Source organism: Neoarius graeffei, chromosome 28 (genome assembly GCF_027579695.1).
Source record: "Neoarius graeffei isolate fNeoGra1 chromosome 28, fNeoGra1.pri, whole genome shotgun sequence".
In the NCBI taxonomy this organism is placed as follows: Eukaryota; Metazoa; Chordata; class Actinopteri; order Siluriformes; family Ariidae; genus Neoarius; species Neoarius graeffei.
The window spans coordinates 17,931,908-17,957,379 of NC_083596.1; the positions used below are offsets into that span (position 1 = coordinate 17,931,908).

Here is a 25,472-nt window from a genome sequence, read left to right on the forward strand (position 1 = left end):
TTTGCTAATTTTTGTAACCGTAACCAAGCAACGATGGGCGGCACGGTGGTGTAGTGGTTAGTGCTGCGCCTCACAGCAAGAAGGTCCGGGTTCGAGCCCCGTGGCCGGCGAGGGCCTTTCTGTGCGGAGTTTGCATGTTCTCCCCGTGTCTGCGTGGGTTTCCTCCGGGTGCTCCGGTTTCCCCCACAGTCCAAAGACATGCAGGTTAGGTTAACTGGTGACTCTAAATTGACCGTAGGTGTGAATGTGAGTGTGAATGGTTGTCTGTGTCTATGTGTCAGCCCTGTGATGACCTGGCGACTTGTCCAGGGTGTACCCCGCCTTTCGCCCGTAGTCAGCTGGGATAGGCTCCAGCTTGCCTGCGACCCTGTAGAACAGGATAAAGCGGCTAGAGATAATGAGATGAGATGAGAACCAAGCAACGAACTAGCCAATAGCATTTCAGAAATACGGCCCCGTGTTCAGGAAAAAAGCGCTCCTTGATTGACCAATCAGAATTGAGTAATTTGGCTCTATGTATTATAAGTATGAGTAAAACTCAAAATAATTTGGTAAAATTGATTTAGACATTTATTTGATCTATGAATATGTATTCATAGTTCGATCCAACTTCTGGGTTGTATTTTAATAGATTCATATAAAACCTATACACGAGGGTACTTCAACAAGTTCTCGGCCTCACCCGGAAGCAAGGGGCGTAACTTCCATTTTGGAGCATAACTGTATACTATGAAACCCTCCATCACCGTCCACAAAATCCAAATGAACGACGCGATCAAAGAAAAAAGGAGAGGAAAGCTTCAAGCTGGCGTGCTGTTTCTCCAGGACAATGCGCCTGTCCACACAGCACAGGTGGCAGGGGCAGAAGCAGCCAAATGTGGCTTTGTACTGTTGCCCAATGCACCTTACTCGCCCAACTTGGCACCATCTGACTTCTATCTGTTTCCCAAACCGAAATCCCACTTACGTGGTCGCCATTTTCAGAGTGATGATGAAGTCATCCGTGCTGTCGGGGAGAATCTGGAGGCTCAAGATGTGACCACCTTCTGTGAAGGGATGGCAAAGCTTGAATATTGGTGGACCAAGTGCATCGAAGTTAAAGGAGACTATATTGAAAAATAATCCAAGAACAATCTTTCTCTTGTGAGGTTTTCTGGAGAACGTTTTGAAGTACCCTCGTGTGTGTGTGATGTGACTTTTTTATATTATACTTATTTTAGGTTTTATAGATTTCTATTTTATCACAAGTGTATGAATAAATGTGAACTTTTATTTAAACCTCAAAGTTGACGCTTCTTCAATAAGAGCATACCCAAACGGTTTCCTTCCTCTCGTAGCACAGCAATTTGCCAGTTCAATTTTAATGTTAACTAAAGAATGACGTATCCATTTATAGTTATGTTTAAGGTTGTGGAACATCCCTGAAATAAGTTCGAACCGGTTATCATTTCACTTGGTGACAACTAAACTTGGGTGGTTTTCCCAAAAGCCTCTTAATGCTAAGAGCATCTTAACTAGGAGAGAGAGTGTTCATTGTGATGCTCGCTCTACCGTTTAACGATGAGCTTTGTGCTACGATGCTTTTGGGAAACCCACCCCTGTCCTTCCTTCACCATGTCTTGAAGTTAATAAGATGGTTGTTACTGGGAAATCCTCCATCTTTGGACTAGTCCATGGCAGAGAGCTTAAAAACAACAAAAAAAACAGCGTTACCTCTGACTGAAGGTGCTGACACTGGAGACTCCTTCCATACATGTTAAATAAGCATCATATCAGTGGTTGTTTTTCTTTGTTACAGTTGTGCTCATAAGTTTACATACCCTGGCAGAATCTATGATTCTTTGACCATTTTTCAGAGAATATGAATGATAACACAAAAATATCTTTTCCACTTATGCTTAGTGGTTGGGTGAAGCCATTTATTGTCAAACGACTGTGTTTTCTCTTTTTAAATCATAATGACAACAGAAACTACCCAAATGACCCTGATCAAAAGTTCACATACCCTGGTGATTTTGGCCTGATAACATGCACAGAAGTTGACACAAATGGGTTTGAATGGCTACTAAAGGTAACGTCCTCACCTGTGATCTGTTTGCTTGTAATCAGTGTGTGTGCATAAAAGCTGAGTGAGTTTCTGGGATCCAGACAGACTCTTGCATCTTTCATCCAACCACTGACATTTCTGGATTCTGAGTCATGGGGAAAGCAAAAGAATTGTCAACGGATCTACGGGAAAAGGTAGCTGAACTGTATAAAACAGGAAAGGGATACAAAAAGAGATCCAAGGAATTGATAATGCCAGTCAGCGGTGTTCAAACTGTGATTAACAAATGGAAAATCAGGGGCTCTGTTAAAACCAGGCAAATGCCACAAAGTATCTCGCTTACAGTACGCCAAACAGCACCGAGAGAAGCCTCAAAACTTCTGGAACAAGGTAATTTGGTGTGATGAGACCAAAATTGAACTTTTTGGCCACAACCATAAACGTTACATTTGGAGAGGTGTCAACAAGGCCTGTGATGAAAGGAACACCATTCCTGCTGTAAAGCACGGAGGTGGATCGCTGATGTTTTGGGGATGTGTGAGCTACAAAGGCACAGGAAACTTGGTCACAGTTGAAGGAAAGATGAATGCAGCACGTTATCAGCAAATACTGGAGGCAAATTTGCACTCATCAGCCCGGAAGCTGCGCATGGGACGTACTTGGACGTTCCAACATGACAACGATCCAAAACGCAAGGCCAAGTCGACCTGTCATTGGCTACAGCAGAACAAAGTGAAGGTTCTGGAGCGGCCATCTCAGTCTCCTGACCTCAATATCATTGAGCCACTCTGGGGAGATCTCAAGCGTGCAGTTCATGCAAGACAGCCCAGGAATTTACAGGAACTGGAGGCTTTTTGCCAAGAAGAATGGGCAGCTTTACCATCTGAGAAAATAAAGAGCCTCATCCACAACTACCACAAAAGACTTCAGGCTGTCATTGATGTTAGAGGGGGCAATACACGGTATTAAGAACTGGGGTATGTAAACTTTTGATCAGGGTCATTTGGATGTTTTTTGTTGTCATTATGATTTAAAAATAGAAAACAGTTGTTTATCAATAAATGGCTTCACCCAACCACTAACCATGAGTGGGAGAAAAAAGTTTGTGTTATCATTCATATTCTCTGAAAAAAGGCCAAGAAAGCAAAAAATTCTGCCAGGGTATGTAAACTTATGAGCACAACTGTAAATAACATCACTCTTTTTTTTAATCTGTTCGTTATTAGTCTTACTCTGTTTACACCACCTCATCAGGCAAGAAACAGTAGATTGATGTCTCACTTCCTTTTTTTTTTTTTTTTTCAGATGACATATAACCACAAGCCTGAACTACTTTCCTTTTAGTCTGTAAATTGAGTTCCGTTGCATGGAGCTCAAAGTATAACTTCTAGTTTTGGTTTGATGCCATTTTCTGTTAATATATGGTTTGTTTTAGGTTTTGTACAAGCTACTAGCTTTTCCTGGATTGAGAGAAATAATAAGCTATCCGGGAATACGTCACAGTTTCTGTGGTGTGTGTTATATACTAAGGTAGAAATAATTAACATTTCTATTTTATCTTTTCTCCTTTTTTCTTGTTTGCAAAAATGTTCAGATCTTACATCCCGGACATTTCCCTCCTCCTCCTTTGCATGCGCATTCGTTATATTGTGCTAATGCGTTTCTAATCCATGTAATAAACTTTCACATCTAATTAGACAGACTGCAGAAATCGCAATCCATCTCAATCCTTGTGCTGTGTTCATTTTCTCCAATACCCTCTGAGCTGTTTGCAGTAGATGAAATGAGGTGAACAGATGCTTCTTGTTTGTTGTTGTTGTTGAGGTTTGCTGGTATGCAGGAGCGCAGTAGCATGGTCTGTCATTAGAGTAAGTGAATTTGAGCCTTGTTTTGCAGCCAAACAGCAGTAAGAATGAAATGCCAGTCTCAAGCAAGAGTGCTGACTTGCCACATATAAATAATGGAGTTTGGGGATGTGCTGAGCATGCATCAGGCTTTCTGTCAAATTCCAGTCATCGTGGTGAAAGAAGTTGCAAAGAAGGTGCGTAGGTGGTGTGTTGTCGCGTTTTTCTACAAGTAAGCTTGGCGCAAAGAATGACTTGAGTTTTTACAGCTCTTCTCAGGTGACCACTTCCTGCCTGTGGAAACGATCACAGGAAGTGATGCAGCCACAGGTCACCCTAAGCTGTCACTCCACCCGCTTCCTCTGTTCAACTTGATAAGAGCAAGAGCGCCGAGTATATCTGCGTTTCAGCTTCAGGATATCACTCTCGGGCGACAGTTTGTTTTTCAGGTTTATTATGGAAAATGGATAAGTAATGAAACTAGTATGAAGGAATAAATATGGGTTGTTTTACAATCAGGGTATGACGTTTGTGTCACAGGGGTCCAAAATTCAAATTGATTCAAACTGGTTCTTGTACCAGTTTTTAAGTGAAGGACAAGTTAAAGAACAGATTTCAGGTAATTTTTTGACGTGTGTATGGTAGTTTTGTGTAATCTGCTATAAGATAAAGAAAAGTAGCAAAAATGTTATCAAAGACTTCTTGTCAAAAAATAGCTGATGGAATTTTATTTCTAACAGTTAAGAAATTGTTAGTAGTCCATAACATTCACCTAATGTTATAGCATGTTCATGAACTATTTAGGTTTTTTGTTTTTTTCTAAGTAAATTAAGTGTAGCTTTAAGCAGGGCTGGGAGAAACAAATGAAGTGATTCTTGGAGAAGACTTTTTTTTTGACAATTCAGAATCCACTACTTCCATAGTGCTTTTAAATATAAGGCTGTAAGCTTTGTGTTAGTTGTCTCTAATATTTATGTCCCAATATCTTGACCACATTTTAGGATGAAAATAATCATTTTAGATATGTTATTTTATATTGAAAAATTAGCTGTCTCGGAGAGGACACTTTTTTTTGAGACACAATTGCATCCTAATTTGATCAAAATAGTCTGAAAACTTACTGGCATTCAATATTAAAACTTAACTATGTTTCCAATGATATGGAACCAAATATTTGTTTTATGATATAAAGAATGATTTAAGGGGCGGCACGGTGGTGTAGTGGTTAGCGCTGTCGCCTCACAGCAAGAAGGTCCGGGTTTGAGCCCCGTGGCCGGCGAGGGCCTTTCTGTGCGGAGTTTGCATGTTCTCCCCGTGTCCGCGTGGGTTTCCTCCGGGTGCTCCGGTTTCCCCCACAGTCCAAAGACATACAGGTTAGGTTAACTGGTGACTCTAATGGCCCTTTTCCACTACCCTTTTTCAGCTCACTTCAGCCCGACACGGCTCGCGTTTCGACTACCAAAAAAACAGCACGACTCAGCTCGCTTCAGCCCTGCTTAGCCCCTAAAACTCGCACGGTTTTGGAGTGGGGCTGAAGCGAGCCAAAGCGAGCCGAGTGAGGCTGGGGGCGTGAGCAGACACTCCCCTGTGCACTGATTGGTGAGGAGGAGTGTCCTCACATGCCCACACACGCCCCGCGAGCACGCTGGGATCTGTAAACACCGCAAACCCGGAAGAAGAAGAATGACGAATTACGAGAATTTCTGAAGCCTTATGCGCCTCGCCTCATCTATATGCTCTTGCCAGTATCTGTTGGCGTTGTCGGTGACAACAAGCCACAGCACCAAGACCAGCAACACTAACGACTTCATGTTTATTGTTTACTATTCGGGTCGTGAGACTACCGCTTAAAAGCTCACTGATGTCACTGTTTGCGCTGCTTAACGACATCACGTGACGTCCACCCACTTTCGCTAACTCCACCCAATGTGTCCACCCACTTCCAGCCAGCACAGTTCAGCGCGGTTGTAGTCGAAATGCAACTCCAACAGCCCCACTCAGCTTGACACAGCACGGCACGGCTCAGCCGCGTTTGTAGTGGAAAAGCGGCATAAATTGACCGTAGGTGTGACTGTGAGTGTGAATGGTTGTCTGTGTCTATGTGTCAGCCCTGTGATGACCTGGCGACTTGTCCAGGGTGTACCCCGCCTTTCGCCCGTAGTCAGCTGGGATAGGCTCCAGCTTGCCTGCGACCCTGTAGAAGGATAAAGCGGCTGGAGATGATGAGATGAGAATGATTTAAGTGCATCCCTTTTGGAGCTACCTGTGGTCAAAAAATCACTTTTTCTAAATGACACGAGTAATTATGCTAAATATGACACATATTGCCATACATTCACCAAAAATAACGTTATCACCAAATTTTTTTTTTGCATGGTAAATAGAGCTATCACAGGGCTACAATAAACAACCAAGTTTATTTAGTCAAGCCTTTTGATATTGAAGATAATAAGTGTTAAATGTGATTTTTAGCTTGCGTACCCTGATTGTAAAACAACCCTTATGTTTATTTCCAGAGCCACAAGGGTCAAGAAGTCAGCCAAAATGTTTAGTTGGATTTGTTAGGTGAATCGTAGATATATAAATATGGATGTTTTTGCCCTTTTTTGATATAAATATGATGATGATGATTGCAATAGCATTTGAGCAGAGGAAATCATTGAGATCTCAGAAGTGCTTTAAATGTTGACGCTTTCATTGAGCATGTCTTGGTGTTCAGTCCTTCGCCTACAGTAACCACACTTTCTTGGTTCGAGTCACCGTGGATCCAGGGCCGTTCACACCAAATGCGGCGAGTGTGTTAAAATTTGCTCTGGCTGCCTTGCCAACGATGCCGTCATCGTTTTGTGGATGCTCCGTAACGTAGATGAAATGGGCGGTTCATTCATTTGAATTGCTTCATCTTGCAAACTTTATTTAAAGGGGCTGCAAAGCAAGCAGACATCAACCGGTATCTTTGTGCCAACTCGCCACAAGTAGGGTATAAGTTAAATGCGAAGGTAAGAAATCGATCAAGGAAGGAAAATAATGAACAGTTATGATTTACGTTTGGTAAGAAAATAAAATGGTGGCATATGAGCTAATTAAAAGCCATTTGTGTGGTGGCTTTTGTTTTGATTCTAAGTGTTAAGTCAAATTTCAACATGCAGGTTATTTGTTTTTTGTTGTTGTGTGGTTTGTTTTTTTTCCTTTTTAAATCTATGTCCCTGTACACAAACAGGGACACGCCATAAATAACCCCACCACCGCAATTATTAACTTCTCCTCGACTGTACACTTCTTCTGATTGGTTGTCGATAAACCGCGTCATAGCTCGTTACCATAAAGTCAACTTTATTCTGACGTAGGGCTGCACAATTAATCGAATTTGATCGAAAATCGCGATTTTGGCTGCCACGATTAAATTAAATGAAAATCGTGATTTATTTCCATTTAAAATGCGAGCTCTGCTGTATATCTGATCAAGCACTTTTTGACCAATACTCCGCCAAACCATTAGGGGGCGAACCGACGCATGTAAGGTTTATTACTCCGCCTAAATAAGCAAGCAAGCAAGTAAGCCAAGTGCAGTGTTGCCAGATTGGGCGGTTTTAAGTGCATTTTGGCGGGTTTTGAACATATTTTGGGCTGGAAAACGTCAGCAGCATCTGGCAACACTGGCCAAGTGCGCAGAGCTTCAGTGCAGTGGTATCTTCAAGGGGTGATAGCGTGAGAGTAGGTAGCAGATTGAGGTGAGAGAGAAAAGCTAACTATGTCGGAACAACAGACTATTTAGCACTGGAGGCAATGTTGTGACCTGCCTTCGCTCATGTTTAAAGCCAGAGCATGTTGATAGGCTGGTCTTTCTAGCTAAAAACTTGTAGGCCTCAGTATAATGCTATGTAATTGTTGCAATTGAGTTTTCAGTTCCTTCATCCTTTGGTAATTTCTTGGATAAATTTCATTTATTTGTCATTTGGAAATCAGAATTTCTCTTTTAAATTTCATTCTGCACTGAAAGCTGTTCATATTGTTTGTTTGAATATAGTGAAATAAAATTTAAGTGATTTCCCTAACATCAAGAATAATCATGCTTAATAATCGCGATTACAATTTTGGTCAAGATAATCGTGATTATCATTTTTTCCATAATCGTGCAGCCCTATTCTGACGGCAATGATCATGCTGCCGAGAGACACCGGCTTTCTAAGAAAATAAACGACTTTTGGTTGTTTTGACGCTCTCGCCACTTTCGGTGTGACCTTTATCATGGTTTCCGAAGGCGGGAGGAAACCGTAGAACTTGGAGAAAACCCATGTGAACACAGCAGAACACGAAATCCACAGTGTAAATGAGCTCAGGCTCATTTTGAGTCTGCAACGCTACTTGCTTTGGCACCATGCCGCCATTACAACATGTAATGTTGAAATAAATTTCATACACACGTGTTGAGGTATGGTTGTGAAACATGGCCATTTAAAAGCTGAGGATGTTCAGAGACTTCATTATAACGAAATCGCCATGGTACGTTGGGTGTGTGGCTCCTCCTGGAAGGAGATGAAATCTTGTGATGAGTCTTTTCGACATCGAGTCGATTGAAAACGAGGTACAGTGCTGTTGGTTTGGCCATGTAGAGAGATGTGATTAAAGGAACTGGTTGAAATGTGTCCAGTGAATGGTTCCGAGGGTCGTGGCTGACGTCAAGTTGTCGATCAAGATATACGATCCAAAGGAATGTCCAGTTGCCTTCACGAGATCAAGTCGAATGGATGAAAAGCATCAGATGATGGTCCAACCCATGCTTGCATGGGCTAGTAAAGGATGATGATGATGATGATGTTCCCATATTAATGACAGAAGTAACATGAATGTTAACCTGTTTCTCTGCAGGTACTACAGAGGCACACATGGTGTGATAGTGGTTTATGATGTGACGAGCGCAGAGTCCTTTGTAAATGTCAAACGATGGCTTCATGAAATCAACCAGAACTGTGATGATGTTTGTCGAATATTAGGTAAGTGCTGCTGCTTACCACACATGCCACATGTAGTATTATCCAGGTGTCCGCGTATAATTTCACATTGCAGTGATATTCCCTGTGTCCCAAACCACTCACTATATAGTGGACTATACAGCAAGTTCGCCATTTCGTAGTGCTGTCCGACAGTATAGTGAGAATTATTACACCCTTTTATAGTGGATTCCTAGTATCCCACAATGCACAATGAAAAAGTATTGTACAACCAATGGTCATTAACCAAGTAATATTTACCATAATGCACTGCAGTCGCGCTGAAAGAAAAATCAAGTGCTTTGGGGGTGAATGGACGGAGGAAGAAACGCATTATAAACGGACATTCAAGTACAATTAAAAATAGTAAGAGAATAGGAAATAACCTAAAATAGAATAAGACAGATAAAATACAAGACTCAAAGTTACAGTGCACGGTGAGGAATTAAACACAAGCCTCAAATTTGGTTTAATAAACGGCAGCGGCAAAGAAGAAAGCATTCAGGCTTGATTTAAAAGAACTGCAGCAGATACAAAGTACTTTGTATTGATTAATGTGGGAAATGCGCTCAGTATAATATGTACTTAGGCCAAAAAAAAAAAAAAGTGTGTTTTTCAGGTAACATGAAATACTAAAATAAGGTCGGTAGGTAGGAAAAAGTTTTTTTTTTTTTTTTTTTTTCTCCTTTTTTTTTTAATTTTGTTCGAAAAAATTAACACAAGTAAACATCTTACAAAATAGTATTTTGGCACAGAATCCTTTATACCACACATCATAATAAAATAAGTGTTTTAAATCTTTAAACGAATTAAAAAAAAATATCGCAAGAGTTCGAGTTATGATCTACGGAAGCGTATTGCTGCCACACTCAAAAAAAAAAATTGGCTTAGAATCAAGTAATTACGTGAAAAGATATTGTTAACAAAGTTATCACGTTTTTACAATATATTTATCATGTAATAACATCACGTAATTTCATGATACGAAATTATCACGTTATTTCATGATATTTTCATGTAATAATGTGAAAACACCTTATCAAGAAATAACGTCCTAGGCTACTTCCATTAAAAGCAGATAGCCTAGCCTACTGTAGAACTTGGGTCGAGCAAAAACATGGCTGAATCCTGAATGACTCCTATTTGTATAAATAGGGGACTACATAGGCGGCAAAATGTAGTGTTTTTCCCTGCCATGGAAGTGCACTTGTATACTGAAGAGGAAGCAATTTGCATTACAGCCTTGAATGAGGATTCAAAATGGTGGCTCGGCTCAGTTTTCCCATCCTCCTTCAGTATACAAGTGCGCTTCCATGTTTATGCAGGAGGGCTGATAGAAGTGGCGAAACATTTTACTTTTTATCGTTTCTTTCACAACTTGAATGCGTTGAAACAAAAAATTGACAAACTAACGCCGCTTGCACACTAATATCGAGGGAAATTTGTAATAAAAACTTTACAGTCGGCAATTTCGCCGCCGAAATTCTCGGTCGGTCGGGTTACCGGAAACACACTTTTTTTTATTTTTTTATTTTTTTATTTTTTTATTATTTGGCCTTATCACAAAAATACATCTCATCTCATTATCTCTAGCCGCTTTATCCTTCTACAGGGTCGCAGGCAAGCTGGAGCCTATCCCAGCTGACTACGGGCGAAAGGCGGGGTACACCCTGGACAAGTCGCCAGGTCATCACAGGGCTGACACATAGACACAGACAACCATTCACACTCACATTCACACCTACGCTCAATTTAGAGTCACCAGTTAACCTAACCTGCATGTCTTTGGACTGTGGGGGAAACCGGAGCACCCGGAGGAAACCCACGCGGACACGGGGAGAACATGCAAACTCCACACAGAAAGGCCCTCGCCGGCCCCGGGGCTCGAACCCAGGACCTTCTTGCTGTGAGGCGACAGCGCTAACCACTGCACCACCGTGCCGCCCACAAAAATACATGCGTGTATTTATTATTTTGAAAACCCACCAGTTTTAATTGTGCAACAGTAATGACGTAAATAACGGTGTGGTGGAGTAGTGTCCGAAAGCGTTTCGTCGTTGTCGTCTCCTCTCCTCCATTTTACCAGTGAGGTCATGATATAGAATTCTCTATATAAGGAGTAGTGAATGAGGGAGTGATTTCGGACACAGCCTTGGTTTTCTTTGCTAATAAATTTTTAGCACCTCTTTTTCTCTGTTATTAACCCTTCTCTTTATGGTACAGTGGGTAATAAGAACGACGATCCCAATTCAAAGGTGGTGGAGACGGCTGACGCACAGAAGTTTGCGGAGCAGATGGACATTCGGCTGTTCGAAACTAGCGCCAAGGAGAACATCAACGTGGAGGATGTAAGTAAACTGTAAAGCAGCATCCCACTCTGACCAGACGGTTATTTCTACTTCAAACTGGGTACTTTATCCAATTCTACCAAATATAAACAAGGAATTTAATCACTGTTGAAATTTTCTCTCTCAACAAATACAACGAACAGACTGATTGATTCATTTCAGTTGCTGCATTCGGGCTGTAACAAGCAGTGAGGTCCGGTCAAACACACAAAATTTACATGGAAAAAAAAAGACAATTCGGTAGAGCTGTGGTCAAAAAATCGATCCACGATTCGATATCGATTCACGCGAAAAAAACACGATATCGATCCAACAACATGTGAATCGATTTCTTCCAGGTGCCTTTAACGCTATTTTCTCCAACGCGCAAGGAGCACTATAAAAGCGGGTGCCGGCAAAACGAAACTTATAAAGAAAACAAGAAGATGGACGAAGCTGCCCAGTTAAAAACACCGCCGGGGATGAAGTCGGATGTGTGGAAACACTTCGGCTTCAAACGGTATGAGGACAGAGACGAACTGGACAAAACGAATGCAGTTTGCAAGTTGTGCCAAATAGAAGTAAAATATCTGGGCAATACCACCAATCTAAAGAAACCATTTATCCAGGCACCACCCCGAGACAGCTAGTGCTAAACCTGACGCGAAGCAGACGGCACTTGAAAATGCATTTGGTGTGAACTTTCCGCCACAGTCTAAGCGTGCTATGAGCCTTACAGAGGGAGTCGGGATCTTTATTTGTAAAGACCTCCGCCCCTACAGCGTAGTCGAAAATGCTGGGTTTAGGCTACTAGTAAAGAGGTTAGAGCCACGCTACGTCTTGCCCAGCCGAAAACATCTAAGCGAGACAGTAATTTCTTGACTGATGAGCTATTTTTTTTGTGTGTTCAGAAACCCAGACCTGGGTATGTTATTTAACTAGAAGAGGGCCACCAAATGTCATAATTTTGATTTAGACTTCAAATAAAACCTGGATATGTTTCATTCCAAAATAAATAAGCTTTCTTTCAAACTTGAACTCTTGTCTCTCTGTGTGTCCCTCTTACACATACACAGATACAAGCACAAACAGACATGGAGCTGTTTGTCAATAGGGTCAGTTTTTATTTAAAAGTTTTAAAGTGACAATACAGCAATATGTACATGAATTGATATCGAATCGGATCGAATCGTGGATCGAATCGGATCGTGACCTAATGAATCGAAATCGAATCGATCCAGGAAATCCGGATCGATTCCCAGCCCTACAATTCGGTCGAATAATGTGAGAGAGGAATTTCACTTCATGCCAAGTTCATCTAGAACTTTAATTCCACAAAGTCTGGAAGCGTGATCCAAAGCAAAGTGGGGATGGGTAAGACAAAAATAATCACAAAGAAATTCATTACTAGAGTATATAATGTCCCGTATAACGTGTGTTGTTTCAATAAAAAAAAGATAAATTAATAACAATCATCTATAAGTGTAGATTAATTCTTTTTAATTATCATATTTTAAAGGTCACATGAAATACACTTTTCAATAACCTTATTAGAATGTTGGCAAGGTTTTTCCTTTTTTTTTTTTTTTTTTTTAAATGTCTTGGTTCTTTTTTCCTCATCCTGTTTTAGCATGACATAAAAACCCTTAGGATAAAACCGGCTGCTTTTGGGGGCTGCGTCATAATGTAATAATTCTCAATTATTTATCAGCCTGGGTAATTTAATTTATTGGTCTAATAAATGATTGAGAATTTATTAAATTTTGATCTAGCACAGCTTTTCACCTTTTCTGAACCCTCAGTGCACTACATAGGGCGTATTAACCGTTCTCTTAAACCATGCTCTTTGTAGTGCACTTGTCTTGGGAGCACAGTGCAATTTGGAACTCAGCAAGTGAGTAAGATACATACACGCACACGTTAGGGACCTCGGCCCGACACCCATTCTCTCGCTTTACCCTCGTGTTATTTAAGAGTGATAAGATAAAGTTCATCTTTCAGACATTTATGATGTTGATGGCACGTGGAAAGAAGTTGCTCTTGTGTCTGGTGGTTCTGGTTTGCAAGTGCTCTATAGTGCTTGCTGAAGGGGAGGAGTTAGAAAAGATTGTGACCAGGGCGTGAGGACTCCCTTAATGACTTATTTTATTTTCTGCCCATTTCCTGGTTCATGAAGTGTACAAATCCTGGAGGCTGGGCAGGGGAGCATTGATGATCCTTTCTACTGATATTACTGTTCACTGCAGTCTCTTCCTGTCCTGGTTTGTGGCTGCACCGAACCAGACTGTTACGGATGCGCGCAGGACGGATTCAACGACGGCAGTGTAAAACTGTGTACTTTTGAGTTGACGCATAAAGTACATCCTCTGCTGGGCTTTTATAAGGATGGAGTTGATGTTAGAGTCCCACTTTAAGTCTTGTGAAATGACCGTTCCCAGGAACTTAAAGGTCTCCATGGTTGACGCAGGGCTGTTGGATATTGTGAGGGGGAGCATCGCAGAGGGGTGTCTCCTGAAGTCCACCATCATCGTCACTGTCTTGAGTGTGTTCAGCTCCAAGTTATTCCGACTGCTCCAGAGTACCAACCGTTCGACCTCCCGCCTGTATGCAGGCTCGTCGCCATCTTGGATGAGTCCTATGACCGTAGTGTCCTCTGCAAATTTCAGGAGTTTTACTGTTGGGTCCATGTAGGTACAGTCGTTGGTGTAAAGGGAGAAGAGCAGTGGGAGAGGACCCATCCCTGAGGAACACCAGTGCTGATTAACCACATGCCAGAATTGACTTCCTCCAGCCTTACTTGCTGTTCCCTGTCTGTCAGGATACCGGTGATCGGGTGACAGGCGAGACATTGAGCTGGGACAGTTTGTAGATTGTTATTTCTGGAATTATGTTGTTGAACGCTGAACTGAAGTCTATAAACAGGATTCTTGCATGGGTCCCAGGGCAGTCTAATGTGGAAATCCCGCTCTGGTCATTGGTACGCGAGTCTTGCTCCTACACAAAATCATGGCGTGCCGATCGCCGTTGATGGAGAATTCATGCTCTGCACGAGGCTTACGGCTAGTTCGACAAACCCGGAACAACATGGGAATGGTGCGGATTTTGCATCAGTTATGAGAAATACATGCTAATTCTCGCTAATTTCGGTGTTTTTAAAGAAGAAAGTCGAGACATTGGGTTTTATGCAGCTAAGTTTATTTAATCAACTTTTTTTAAACTTTTGGTAGCATAATTTGGGCGCTTGACCTTAATTTGGGCGCCTTTTTAATTTGAGCGCCTACGACGTTATCCGTCGCAGGTTTCATGTAATTGAAAGGCCTGGCAGTCAAGATGTTTCAGGATGTAGCGCAGTTCCATGTTGACCGCATCATCCACTGACCTGTTTGTCCTGTAAGCAAACCGCAGGGGGTCTAGCAGGTGACCTGTAATGTTCTTCAGATGGGCCAACACTTGTCATTCAAAGGACTTCATCACCATAGACATCAGAGCGACAGGCCTGTAGTCATTCAGTCCTGTGACGGAGGGTTTCTTGGGGGCCAGAATGATGGTGGAATGCTTGACGCAGGAGGGGACTTGAAACAGCTCGAGGGATCTGTTGAAGATCTGTGTAAAGATTGGAGCCAGTTGGTCAGCGCAGGTTTTAAGACTGGGGAGGGGACTCCATCTGGGCCTGCTGATTTTCTGACTCTGGAAGAGCCGTCCTTTTCACACACCCTGAGTGCAGGCTTAGCATCTGAGGAGGGGGGTTACCAAGGGTGTGATGAGGGCTATTGTTGATGAACTGGAATGAGTGAAGGGGTGTTCATGTGTCCCTGTCAAACCTGTAGTAGAAGGCATTCACGTCTTCAGCCAGGTCTTTTGTTTTCGGCCGTGGGGTGGGGGTGGTCTCCTGTAGTTGGTAATATCTTGCAGGCCTCTCCACACTCGATGTGTTTACATGCACATCCAAATCGAGCTACTGTCGGTAATCGAGCTAAGGGTCCCAGCAGGGGTGCCAGAGAAATCCAATCCTACATGCACACAAGGAAATCGAGCTATTGTATGAGGTACATTGTGCACCCGAGCCACAGGTGGCGCTACACGCCCCATCGTGTTGGTACACTTCCGGTTGTCGTCATGAAGAAGAGCTATTCAAGAGTATAAACAAACAAAGTTATCAGTTCCGTGTTCACAAGAAGAACGACGACGTTCGTTCTCCTTGTTCCTCCTGACCTCTTCTGCTGCTTGCTACTACTACTGTTGTCATGCCGACCGAGGCTGTTGTTGTGTTTCCCGCTTGTGGTCTCGTCACTTCCGGAAGGGGCAGCGCTGAAGTAAGTAGCTCGACTACGTAGCTCGATAGGGTTTACATGCACTAAGTAGCTCGGCTACAATCGCATAATCTAGGTCGCGTAGCTCGATTACGAGAAATCCAGTTCGGTTCGATTTCAGCCGAGCTAAGGTGTTTCCATGGCATTTAGAACTTCGATTTCAGTCGAGCTACGGCAGAAATTCGATTTTCTCTATGTGCATGTAAACGCACTGATTGATGCATGGTTGTTGGCTGAAAACCTGTTTTCAATGTAGCTTCTCTTAGCTCCTCTGATTTTTCTTTAGTCGGTGTGTTTCTGGCTTGCTTGTACAGGGCCCTGTCCCCACTTCTGTAGGCGTTCTCCTTGGCCTGTCAGCGTTGTCTTAGTCTGGCTGTGAGCCATGGTTTATTGTTGTATGTTCAGTAAGTAGGTCTTCACGAAATCTGACGTAGGATGTCAGTGTTTGTCAGTTCGTCCAAGTTGTCAGTTGCAGCTCCAGAAACACTCTTCCGTTCAATTCAGTCAAAACAGTCTTGCAGTTTGTTTTGCCTCGTTGGTCCATTTCTTCAGTTTTCACCACAGGTTTTGCAGATTGTAATTTCTGCCTGTAGGTTGGGATGAGATGGACTGAGCAGTGATCAGAGAGGCCCAAAGCTGCACAGGGAATATTGCGAACCCCAGCACTAGATGATATTAAATCATGATTTAAAACTTAGTTTATCATTCCTGCTATGAATTACTGTCTTACAGACTCCAATGCATTGCAGGCATCTTAGGCAGTTAATTTTTGGATTACTTACCGAGTGTATGTAACGCCTCTAAATCGCACTCTGTTTCTTTGTACAAGGGGAAAAAAATTATGTAGATTGAAAATGTGTTTTCAAGCCATAGCTGATCCAAAAGGCCATAAATTAAGGGAAAATCAATAAGATCAGCCGATTTTCACGGAATCTGCGGAGACTGAACTGCAAGATCCCAAAGCGGTGTGCGATGTCACATGTGTAACAATTCAGGTTCGATTTCGTTCATGTGCGCAGCAGTGGTTAGACCAGTCTCGATTTGGAGAGAATTCTGATTAGTGATTGGGAATCTTGTATGTCGGATGAAGGGGCAGATGATTATCAAGGACGTTCCGGAGTAAACGGTTATCTTTTCAAGCCCCCAAGATGAGAAACTGCCAGTTCATGACAGTCTTCCTCTGTAGTGCGTGCGAGATGGAGAGATGGAGAGAGAGAGATGTGCAGAACGCAGTGGTTACCTTTCATCATGTTTTCCTGGACAAAACTAAAAACAAATAGTCTTAGAATATCGCAATCTGAGAGCATTTAACACATTTCAGTTAATAATTAATGATTGTGCGTGCACATTTTTCTTCCTGTTAAAGTGCATCAAATATAAGATCAGATGTCGCGAGTGTGTAAATGTTGCTCATGAGCCTGCATCTGGGGTGTGTGTGTGTGTGAGTGTGAGAGAGATAATGGGGGAATTGACCGAACTGTCCGAATGCCATTTTTATTAAATCAATGGGTTTCTTTTTGCGCCAGTAATTCCCATGTGGTCGTTCTGGTGGTGGTGGTGAACACTTGATGAATCAGATTTATTATTAGTCGGCGACACGAAATCTGCCTGCTTTGTTTGCACAAACCTCACCCACTGTCACTTTAGTGTGGCTTCTCAGAAATTAACTGAATGTCGTGTTGTATATGGATTTGAATATCCAAACACAACGCAGCACTTTCCCATCGTTATTTTTGTAAGATTCCAACAACGATATTCAAGTTCAGTGAGGAAACAAGCACGGAGTCAGATGAGCCTAAGTGACCCAGATAACCGGGGTTCCACGCACGCGTGATTAGCCCTGAGGCAAGGCTGCCTTCTTCCGGGATCCGGAAGCCGCGTTTTGTGCTTCATAAATAATTAATATCTTTCCCCCTGCTTTATTAATTCATTTTGGTCGTTACTAATGAGTTATATTAATTTTAAGGCATTACATGCACTTTAAGATTAGCATGCAGAGAGAGGATATAACTCAACTCACTAGGTGAGTGTGTAGACACATACGCTGCAACCCCGCTGTAACAAACTCCTTAGGGGATGTCCAAATAGCTTATTATACCGAAAAGTTCGTAATACTGAAATGGACCTACTTGTCATTCCACTCACTCTTGCATAAAACAAGACCACCTGTGTTTTTAATCTATATTTGCGCTAGAGCCCTGCACTCCCGCGGGAGTCCCGCGGGACCCGATGCAAAGCAGTGCGGCGCGGGACAAATTTTGAAAGCTCATTTCGGGCGGGAGAGGTGATAAGCTGCAGTCCCGCTAACTAAAAACGTGTTTAAAATTTATAAATTATTAATTTATGTCTATCATATATAATTTGTGCTGGATATTTTATTTGCCATTCTCAATAAAATAAAAATATTTTAAGATGCCTAAATTTGCGGATGCGGTCTAATCTCGCGTACGTTTCCGATTCCTTTCCGCTCTTCTGTGTTTGAGATCTCCGATCATGGCAGAAGAGCAGAGCTCCTCTAGTGAAGCTCACAGTGCTTCAGAAGTAAGTGCTGCTTTAAAAAGAAAGTAGGGGGCGGGGCACCATCACGCTGTGTCTTTTTTAAATTATATTAATTTCTTATAGGCCTACTTGTATTTCCTAGAATGTAAATGTGAGGAGTGACATATAAGCTATGTACAATATTCTTAATATCCACTGTAGATTTTGGTAGGTGTGTTGGGTATCTCTGTAAAGCCTCAGCTGCGCATGCCGCCTGGCAACGCGCACCCTCGCTACATGCGCTAGGTGAAGGATAAGCTCAGCTAAGCTCAGCATGTTTAATTCCCCAAGCCAATGACAAGAACTTTCGTGAGAAATAACGCGAACGTCTGCATCATGCGGGATTTGCGGGCGGGAGCGGGACAAAATATGGCGGGCGGGAGCGGGACTGAAAATCATAATTCTTTGCGGGAGCGAGACTGCACAATGCGGGAGCGGGCGGAAGCGGGACTGAAAATTCTGTCCCACGCAGACCTCTAATTTGCACTTAATTAACTCCATAACAAAATCTGTACTTTTCCCTTACATACACCCATGAGCCCTTATACACGAGAAAAAATTCCAATATATACTCCAAAGCACCGATTGTTTTATTATACACTCCCATTGTAATAGGCCTATTTATCACACTGCATCAAGTTAAAGGGATCAAATACGCATGTACTGAATAAAAATAAATTTTAGATCCCAGAGAAAACAACTGAATTAAAAAGGACTGTATGTACAGTCAAACAATTATCTACTAAAGAGACTGACTGACTGACTGACTGAACTATAAACTTAACTATTTAATATACATTGTATCAGTAATACCAGAATTATTGATGTAAATTTTGCAAATAAAATGTATTAATATTAAATAGTTCATAAAAATTACACAAAGTTCTATTTGACAAGTGTTGACCTCACCTACAATATTACACTCCACCAAAGAAAATTACTTGAAATATAACAGCGGTAATAAGTAGGTCTGTTAATTAAAATAGTAGGTTACATGTTATAAATTATATATAATCATGTCAAAGTTCCATTTGAGAAAAAAAAGTGTTGACACCACAAGCAGTGTTGGATCCAGCTAAAGGTGACTGACTGAACCACATCAAGTATATTATGTAAACAAGGATAAGTGAAAATATTAATAAATTATGAAGTTAAACTGAAAATCTTCCCAGTAATTTATAACAAGAATTTAAATCTTAAGGCCAATTTATGCTGACAACCCAGTCTTCACAGATGGCATCGCAGATGGCGTCTGCGAAGCCCCCCCCCTTCACAGACGCTCTGCACGCACCTCCCAAAAATCGTGACCACCGCAGACAGCCTCGCAGACAAGAGGGCTCTGATTGGTCCACTCTACATCCGCTGTACACGCACTTCCGCTTCCCTACTTTCCCGGTTTGTTTTGTTTTCACGACCGGCATTTTTAAAAACACGAGCGAAGATGGAGCAGCACGAAGAGCGGTTGATCGAGGAAGTGAGGAAGTACGTACATCTATACGACTCCAGTTCTAGTCATTATAAGTAACCGGAGGATAAACACTCCACTAACCACACCCACCAACTACTCCTAGCGATTTCGCGCCCCCTTGCGTTGTGGCGGTGAATAACATCGCGCACGCCTATTACTCCCCGCTCAACGATAAATTACAACTGTCTGCGAAAAGCTATCTGCGAAAGCCTTGTCGCAAGAGCATGCAGAGGCCTTTATTCCTTTTTGGAGTGTTCTTTGTTGTACAGAGATGTTGCAGATTTGGCACTAGCTATAATATCACTGCTTGGGTAGCAGTTGTAGCTCCTCATCACAGTTCATTTTAATTTGCAGATATGCAGTTCATGTGTCTGCAGCCGTATTTTTTTCTGTACTCAGGATGAATTTTCCTAACCAATGAAAAAGCCCTCTCACTATCTGCATTGCTATGTGGGAGGCACAGCAAAGCAGTAAAAAGTCGTTTCAGCATTGGAAACCACACGTGTGTGTGTGTGTGTGTGTGTGTGTGTGTGTGTGTGTTTACCAGCTGGGAGGTCTGTATCGTGACATACTGTGACCGAGGTCTTGAAAGTACTGGCCTCGGCTCTCTGGGCCTCGGTCAGTATTCAAGGTCACGGTATTTCACCATGCGGATCGACCTTAAGCTGGTAAATAATATATTTATTTTTTTCTTTACTAAATTCTAACAGAAAACGAGAGCGCCCGAAAGGGAAAACCGAGCTGAGCCACCATTTTGAATCCTCATTCACGGCTGTAATGCAAATTGCTTCCTCCTCGGTATACAAGTGCACTTCCATGGCAGGAAAAAAACTAAATTTTGCCGCCTATGTAGTCCCCTATTTATACAAAATTGAGTCATTCAGGATTCAGCCATGTTTTTGCTCAGCGTTAGCAACAGTTAGAGGTTTTTAGCTTTCTCCTGAAATGTTTTTTTTTATTTCTTCTTCCTCAGGGTAGTAAAACTCGCTTTTGCTGTGAACACTGTCGTTATCGCTATCCATGATGTAAAATTAATGCTATTCTCCTGAGAAATGCTGGCAAAAATTTATAAGATTTTTGATAATGTTATAAATAAATTTTATAAAAAAGATAAATGTTGACAAAAATTGCTACCATGTTTGTTGTTGTGAATGAGTGAGTCGTCAGAGGTCCATAACTGGGGTCTGTATCGTAGGATACGGACCTGCTTGCCAGCCAATCAGAGCGCAGGGTTTGATGAAAACCACACTGCGAAAAAAATAAACATCTATTATTTTCCTGGTCAATAAAAGAAAATCAGAGCATGGCAAACGTGTAGATGGTGTTAAATTGCTTCCATCCCCTACTACACATTTTAGAGACGGGTTACCAACGGTCGTTACCACCATTACTCTTCATTCAATACTTTTCCAGTTTACTGACGACTGATGGTAGTAACAAGTGTTGATCATCTGTGTCTACATATAGTCTATCAGCAATTTAAATGTTTAGGGATGCGAAACCAGAACTCGCCGGGTAACTACAGTTGCTGTTGTATAAATGGCGACTCCCAGTATCGCCTCCTTAAATTATCATGATAATGGAGGAAGCTTTCCTACATGCGAACAGTAAAAACTTTATTTAACCCCCCAATGCTTACCTGTGCAGTCTTTGAATTGGGAAACACTTTTTTTTTTTTTTTTCTCGCTAGTTGCAAAAAATGGTCTGCCACAGTCGGGGGGGGATGTTGTGTTCCACAAGAAATTGGCAGAACATAACTTCTGAAGCCGTCGCAGAAGTCTGGGCAGTCCGAGCCGATGTACTTAAATGACCGAGAAAACCACATGCAACTATAAAACCACATAAATCGAAAATGGTTCCGTTTCATTGGGCATGCGTGTTTGAAAAAAATAAATGGTGGATGCTAAGAAAATTTTCTCGGAGTAACGGAAAAAATCTCTGATACATTATTTTCCCGTATAAAAATCAGTGTATGCCGTATTAGCCAAAAAATTGCATTTTCCCATACAAAATACGGGGAAACCGGTTAACTTGAGATGTATGATTAGCTTGCATCCTTACGAAGTAAAGGAAATGAGTCACACTCGCCGTTGTTTGCGTGCCGCATATTCTTTATACAAATTCGTTGCTTTCTCACCACGCTTTAGACAGTCCAGGATATGAAGCTCGTCTTTGATGGTGTCACGTCCGCGCATAGCAGCACGTCTCAAACTGCTACTCTCATGCATGCGCCTGAGTGCTGTTGGGGCTAATTACCATCACTTGTTCAGGATAAGAGCACAATCACAGCGCACACTTATAAGGACTCTCACTACACACAGACTTGGGCTACAACCACACGACAACGGCAACGAGATTTTTTTTTTTTTTTTTTTTTAAATATCGCGTCCACATGGGCAACGGATCAGTTACATTTCAGGTCCATATGGCAACGGAACGCTTGCTGAAAACGATGCAATACACATGCCACACCTCTAGGTGAGCTGTAAGACGGTCCCATCGGAGACACCAGAACAATAGAAGAAGTAGTAGACGCATGCGCATAAACCCCTTCTTCTGTAGCTTTAGCCACATAAAGTTTTGATTATTAATCAGTAGCGTAAAACGAAAGACGTGGAAAGAGGAATGAATGGGGGTAGATGGAAGCCGGTACGCCAACATTCTGATATCCTCCAGAATTCTTTAATGGTCCGGAATAAATTGAATGCTACACGTTGATGGATTACTTTCTTCTAATCTACGCCCTTTTTGAGGAATGTATTGTCGGACTTAAACCAACATCTAAAGAGGTGAGATCGCTGCTTTTTTTTTTTTTTCCTATTTTTGCTGGCGGGATTGGTTTTGTTTTTGGAAAGTGCACGTGCGCGTGCGCGGTTTTGGTTACTGCTTCCGCAGTGTTTTGGACTAGTTATAGGATTTGTTGACAACTCGCATCGAGTTCGTTACGCTTCTACCCGGCGTGAAGCACTGACAGTCATGTGGTTGTGACATCATCGTAAACAAATCCGTTCTACTCATCCAGACGACTTCGCAACGGGGCCGTTGCCAGATTTTTCCACTCTGGAACCCGTTCTCAAAAGATTTCGTTTTGGGGCACCCAAAACGCCGGTGTCATGTGGACGCCAGGCCGAAACGATAAACAATTTTATCAGATTCACCTGAATCTGTTGCCGTGTGGACAGGGCCTTAATCAAGTACACGCGCTGTACCTTGTGTCTCGTATTACTAAGTGTTTTGTAGCACTGTGTTGATATTCTGGTTTCTGACTTGTATTTTTCCCTTTGTCTTGTCATGAAAATCAGAACCTCAAAAGTAGCCAAACGTACACTTGCACGAAAGCCGTTACCTTGCAGCGCTTTTATTGATTTCACAATCCCGACGCTGAGTGGGTCCGGGTTACACGCTGGCTTCTGAATTTCCACCAGCAGTGACCAAGTATAATATTTTTGTCTCATTTGTTTAACTGGATTCTCTTTATCTACTTTTAGGACTTGTGTGAAAATCTGATGATGTTTTAGGTCATATTTATGCAGAAATATATATGCAGAAAATTCTAAAGGGTTCACAAACTTTCAAGCACCACTGTACTTGTTTCTATAGAGTATATACATACACATGCATATAATGATTAAACCAATGAGCCGTATTGATTGATTAGACAGGGTACAAGTTCATCCTGGACACTGACATCATCCATGTTTGTGTATGATCTGTGAAGACTGACTCCATAGAGGTGTTCACACGGCAACTTTTACTCCGGTGTAGCACCGGGGCTGCCCCGGTAGAGCGTTCACACGGTACAAAGTTATACCGGTGCAAATCTAACCCTGCTCGGGAGGTGGTTTAAGAAATTTACTCCGGAGTAAATGCTAGTTTGCGGGGCAGCACCGATATAAAATGGGCCGTCTGAACGCTACAGGGGTAGACTCGCTACGCGTGAGGAGAGCTGATTACATACGGGCATTGCATAATTTGCATCCTGGTATTTTGCGCTTCCAAAATGACGAATATCAACAACAACAGAACTGCATGTCTTCCAGTGTTGCCAGATTGGGCGGTTTTAAGTGCATTTTGGCAGATTTGAACATATTTTGGCCTGGAAAACGTCAGCAGTATCTGGCAACACTGGTGTCTTCATCCACGTTGTTTTCCCGGCGCTTGGTGATGCCATGACAACCGGGAAAAGGAAGTACATTTTCACGCATGCGCATATTTCATTTCCGTATTATTACTATCGTATAGCACGGTCGCAAAAACTGCCGTGTGAACGCAAGTGGGGCTGCACCGGTGCTAACACGCTTCTCTCTAGTAAGCAGGTTTGTGACGTGTGAACGCTCTACAAAATTTACACCGGTGCAAGATATATCGCAACAAAATACATCGGTGCAAATGTGTGCCGTGTGAACACCCCTCATGCTGCTTAATGATCTAAAAGTTTATAAAATATCCGGAGCCGTTTCAGAGCAATTGAAAATTTTTCCCAGGCCACGATACATCATATTACACAACAGAAAGCGTGCTGAGAAGTGCCAAGTTAAATTTAATAAGATTAAAGTTATAAATTCCTTGTTAATGTGGGAATATTTAATGTTTGTTGGTGCGAGATGTAAGCGTGGAAGAAGACTGACGCAAGCATTTCACACTTTATCCCACAAGTCTGTGGTGTACAGATTTAGCCAAGTCCTTTTGGCTGCTATGTTATTGTTTCTCTAATCTTCTGTATCTTTTTTTTTTTTTCTTTTCTTTCTTCCTCCCCCCATCTCAGATGTTCAACTGCATTACAGAGCTAGTTCTCAGGGCGAGGAAAGAGTCCATGGCCAAGCAGCAACAGCCAAGTGAGGTGGTCAAACTCGGCAACAGGAACAGCAAACGCAAGAAGAAATGCTGCTAACATGCTGGAGTTGCTCCGAGCCAAATAAACATGCCACTGAACTGACACGAGCCAGAGAACGCAGCATCCCAAGAGAAAGAGAGGGACACACACGTATATACACATACACATACACACACACACACACACACACACACGAGCCAAATCAAATTTAAAGAGATCTATGTAGAAATCTACTAATGAAATCCTTTTGGACTTTATATTCGCTTGCACAGCGGACTTGTGCAGATTCAAACGTAGATTTAAGCGCAACCGGATTCACGTGGCCGCCACGTCCTTTCCGAAAAGGTCGAGGAAGTCCACTGCTACAATGACCTTTTAAAAAGGAGAAGTCTGTAATCATGCCAGCCCCTTACATAAACGCTTATTTTTGAAATTCATGACCTATTGGTATCTCATCCACTCATTCGTTCTGTGTTATATAGACAAGACACACAAATGAGGATGATGATGATGAATCATGCTCCTTTCTTCTTGAGAGCTCCTCATACTTTTGTGATTCACAGGAAGTCTGATCAGCCTGGAAGGAATGCTCATGTCGCCGCCAATCCTCAGAGACGAATTATTTTTGCTTCTTCTTCTTGTTTTTTTTCACTTGTTCATTTTGTTTTTTTTTTTTAACTAACAAAATTATACCACTGTATTCAGTTGCACAGGGGATTTGGTGCCACCAACCGGACCTTTTTGCTCTTGTAGTGCTGAAGGAAATTACTTGGACCTCAGTGCAGTGAAATAACTGAACTTGTATATGGAAAAGGGATAACTTTATTCTGACCTCCACGCAGTAGTGCTATTGGGAGATTCGAATCAGTCCTCGACGGCAACATCCTTCAGATTTCACTCGCCTGCTTTACCTGGACTCGGGTGTGATGACTGACTGACAGAGTGGGCCAAACAATCAGCTACCAGTATCACACAAAATCCAGGACAAGGTTTGGATCTGAAGACACTTCTTCAACTATTAAAGATATCAGCGAACGAGTGGAGTATCTTTTTCGTAATGAGAACAGCACTAGAAAGAAAAGGGTGAAGTTTGTAATATAGTAGTTGTTTTTT

General features: G+C 42.1%; 1 protein-coding gene across 1 annotated transcript in view; it reads left to right on the forward strand.

The window, feature by feature from the left end:
* Positions 1-25,033, forward strand: part of rab35a (RAB35, member RAS oncogene family a) — a 39,374-nt gene extending 14,341 nt beyond the window's left edge. The window contains exons 4-6 of the mRNA XM_060912100.1: positions 8,761-8,885; positions 11,106-11,230; positions 24,291-25,033. Coding sequence (XP_060768083.1) covers positions 8,761-8,885; positions 11,106-11,230; positions 24,291-24,416 — 376 coding nt within the window. The 3' untranslated portion in view covers positions 24,417-25,033. The remainder of the gene's footprint in view (positions 1-8,760; positions 8,886-11,105; positions 11,231-24,290) is intronic.
* Positions 25,034-25,472: the final 439 nt, after the last annotated feature.